The sequence below is a fragment of the Arachis duranensis genome, chromosome 3, assembly GCF_000817695.3.
Source record: "Arachis duranensis cultivar V14167 chromosome 3, aradu.V14167.gnm2.J7QH, whole genome shotgun sequence".
Taxonomy (NCBI): Eukaryota; Viridiplantae; Streptophyta; class Magnoliopsida; order Fabales; family Fabaceae; genus Arachis; species Arachis duranensis.
The window spans coordinates 36,236,111-36,240,030 of record NC_029774.3 but is presented as its reverse complement, the minus strand read 5'-3'; the positions used below and the strand labels follow the sequence as shown (position 1 = coordinate 36,240,030).

The following is a 3,920-nucleotide window of genomic DNA, read 5'->3' as shown; positions in this document are numbered from 1 at the left end:
TGGAAGGCGCGCGCTCTCTCTCTCTAAACCCTCATTGAATCATTCCTAATCTCTCCCTCCCACCGGCAGCGACGACGACTTGGATCTCTCCCTTGCACCGGCGTCACTGGCTCTCTCTCCCTCGCAACTTGATTTTGAAGGCGCGCGACGACTCGCATTCCCTCTTCACTCTCGCATTCTCTCTCCCTCATGTATCTGTCTCCCTCCCGTCCAAAAAGCACCATAATCCAAGTTCACCAGCAGCAACGATGACTCAACTCTCCCTCTCTTGTAGCGCAGCCCAAAAAGCACCGGCGGAGACGACTCGAGTCTGCGACGACTCTTAATTTTTCTTTTATTTTTTGCTTGTTGGACGCTGTTTGATGAATTTGTTTGTGGAATAACTGTTCTCTATTTTTGTTTAGTTTCTCTTTTATTTTTTTTTTGTTTTTGGGAGCGACGATTCTGTTCTATATTTTTATTTTATTTTTTATATCTTTTTCTTACTGATTATTAATTCTAATCTCTATTCAGTTCTCTATTATTTACTTATTGTTAATTTGTTATTGATTTATTTTGTATTAATATGTTATTCTTGTTGTTATTTTGTAATTGATTTAGTTATTGATCTGATTTTAGATAGTGTTATTTTTTCATGTTATTTAAGGTTTTAAACTATTTCTCTGGGCTAACAAAAAAGAAGAAAGGTGGGCTACCCGCCAACCCGCCAATCCGCCCTTTGGTAGGGCGGGATGGCAAGTTCAGCCCATATAATTTTGGCGGGGCGGGTCAGCCCGTCCCATTTTGTGACGGGCTTTGGCAGGGCAGGGCGGGATGAGCTGGCCCGTTTTGCCACCCCTAACGAAGAGTATAACTTAAACATAAATGCTACACTTTTAAAAAACTTTCTTTTAAAAGTTAATTTTTATATTATTTTTAAAAAATAAAAATTTTACCAAACTAAGCCTTAAGGGTGAAATTATTAAAATTGTCTTGTATTTATCAAAATTAAAAAGTCTAATATAACATCCTACATTAATTAATATCTAAATTCAATTCTTACATTAATGTCTATTATAATATTTTTAAATTTTAAAAATTATTTTACCAAATATATTTATTGTTGCTTATACTTACTAAAAATCATTTTTAATTTAGCAAATATAGATACTACAACTTTTTAAAAGCTAACTTTTAAAATTTATTTTATAAAAACAAAAGTTTTACCAAATTAAGAGCCTGTTTGAACAGTAGCAAAAGTTAATTCAAAACTTTTGAAAAAATAGAAAAATATGACTTTTCTTCTCTTCAAAAGTTATTTTATCACTCCCATTAAAAAAAAATTTTTACTTCAAAATAAAAGAGAGCATTATACTATTTTCATTCTCGGTTCTGTGAAAAATATTTTTTGTTTCTGCTGGATACGCAATGCTCCATTTGCTATAAGTACTGATCCTCCGCTACCATCTTCATGTAATGTTTTATCTGCTGAAAGTACTGATTCTCCATCACTATTTTCACATAATATTTCATCTGCTACATATGTTTTGTACATATTTTTTTGATCATTTTATCACGTTATTTTTATTATTAAATTTGTATGTAACAATGTGTGTGGTATAGAATTTCAATTTTATTTTTATTTTTTTATATGTGACTTTGTTTTTATATAGCTTGTTATTTTTTTTATAATTGTTACAGTAAGATTTTGATCACAATATAAAAGAGGAGGGAGTTTTAGGAAAGAACCAAAAACTGAAAGTTCTAAAAAAATGGAATTAATAAGAAAGCACCTAAAGCCTCAATTGCCTAATCAATTGTAATCTTAGTGATTAGGTTATATAAAATTAATATTTAATATTAAAATATTAGTGCGTGCAAAATGCGGGAGTGTAAGTTTCGAATGACACTGTCACTTGTCAGTGATGAGAAGAGGGGACTGGATATAGTAGATGCGTGGTTTGCAATTTAGAGACTTGTTAATAAATTAAATTGCACGGAATTTTTACTTGTTTTAAACAATTTCCTCAGGTTGTGAAAATGTATCCAAGCATCCGGATTTGTATTCTTATTAATTATGTTCCATATATGTGAGACAAGCATATCTTAACGAGAATTTAAACTTGTTCTCTGTCTTTGGAGAATATATAGTTTCATGGATTACTGCTGCAAATATTTTTAGTGGCTATCCACTTTGAAAGCTGCGTCGATCCAACTAATGTCCATGTCAACTAAATCAACGTCGGGAAGGGGCAAATTGCCGCTACTACCTCCTCCAATCTCCATATAAGAACTACAACAACCATCAATACAATCATCAAAGTAGTAGTTACCATTGTATACTGTTCTGTTTTCAAGTTCCTCCAAATTGAGATACACATTGTCCATGGGCAACGGCGGTGGCGCAACTCGTTCCACCAAAACATCAATTTTTGCTTCAGGACATGTCAATTTGTTAGCCATTTCAAACTCATGATGCTTACTTCTATAAGCCATGACAGCTTGTTGTTCAGTATCAAAAGTACCAAGCCATAATCGAATCCGTCGATACGGATCTCGAATCTGAGCTGAAAATCTCCCATTCTTCCGCCGTTGAATCCCTCTAAAAATGCTTGACGACCTGCTTTTGCTTCGAGTATAAAAGTTGTGAGGCATTTTCATACGATTCGGTTTTGGTATTCCAGGCCTAGGTATTGGAACCAGAATTTCCTTCACTGTTCGTTTATTAGAACCATTATCTTCGTCGCTTGAATAATCTGTAGCATATGGGTCGCTGTATATAATTCTGATTTTCTTGTAAGATTTCGTTTTTTGATTTTTGAATATTGGGACCTTTTGTTTTCCTAATTTCTTAGGACATTTTTCTTGTTTTGAAATAGCAGAACCCGGCATGTTAGATTAGACACGACCGTACGCCAAAATCTGATAAAAAGAAATAAGTTAAAAAATAAAATAAGTTATAACATACAAACGAAACCTAGGATCTCCGAACATACCCCAAATTGAAATCGAAATGTGGGAACATATCGCTAAGATCTTTAATTTAATACTCAACGAAGTTGGGACATAATCGTTTGTGTGCGTGTGTCCAATATATATGAATTGAACAATGAAGAGAGTTCAAATTAAGTAGATGAATAGAGGAAAGAAAATAACATATTCAACGTCTATGAAGCATGGACCTTGTTGACTTGTTCTATTTGCGTCTTTGACATATTTTGTACATAATATTTATTAGATATTTGTTTTTTTGATATATTTAGACAAATCTAAATATTATTATGTGTCACTATGTTTAATTCTATTTTTATTACAATATTAAAAAATTAATTATATCTTAATATCAATAAAATATTATTATAATTTATCTAAAAAATATTTTATATTTTATATATATGTTGTGTCTCTATAATTTATAAAAATTTAAAATTTGTGTACTTGCATGTCTCATGTTATGTTATATCCTTTATCTATATCTTTAATTTACTTATATCTGTGCATCATAGTTCAAAAGGCAATAATGATCAAATTAATGTAAGAGTAAACTATTCAAATAACACTCAAAGTTTACTTCGCCGAAAAAAATAATTCTAAAAAATGCTAATGACAAATAAACTTCTGAAAGATTTAAAATTATGATAAAAAGAATTAGATATTAACTATATTCTAAAAAAAGACTTTAGATATTAGATTTTAATGTAATTTTTTCAAGAATTATTAGAAAAATAAAATTTTTTTTCAACCTTAAAATTTGGTAATTTCATGTCAAGTGAATTTGAAAAAAAAAATTGTAAATGATCAAATATTTTTGACAAATAAAAAAAATTTAAAAATTAAATTTTACTCTGATTTTTTGTATGTACCTTTTAAATATTTATTTATTATCACAATAGATAAGTTATTTGTTAAATATAAAATTTTTTTATTTATAAAAATATTAT

At 30.3% G+C, this 3,920-nt stretch overlaps 1 protein-coding gene across 1 annotated transcript; it reads right to left on the bottom strand.

Annotated features, from left to right (window-relative positions):
• Positions 1-2,157: 2,157 nt before the first annotated feature.
• LOC110278524 (ethylene-responsive transcription factor ERF118-like) lies at positions 2,158-2,871 on the bottom strand. The gene has a single exon (XM_021136784.1). It carries the CDS (start codon positions 2,869-2,871, stop codon positions 2,158-2,160), a length of 714 nt encoding a protein of 237 aa, XP_020992443.1.
• Between the last annotated feature and the right edge of the window lie 1,049 nt (positions 2,872-3,920).

Bases quoted from the DNA above. Each gene is read 5' to 3' on its own strand.
- LOC110278524 (XM_021136784.1), bottom strand. From the start codon at position 2,871: ATGCCGGGTTCTGCTATTTCAAAACAAGAAAAATGTCCTAAGAAATTA.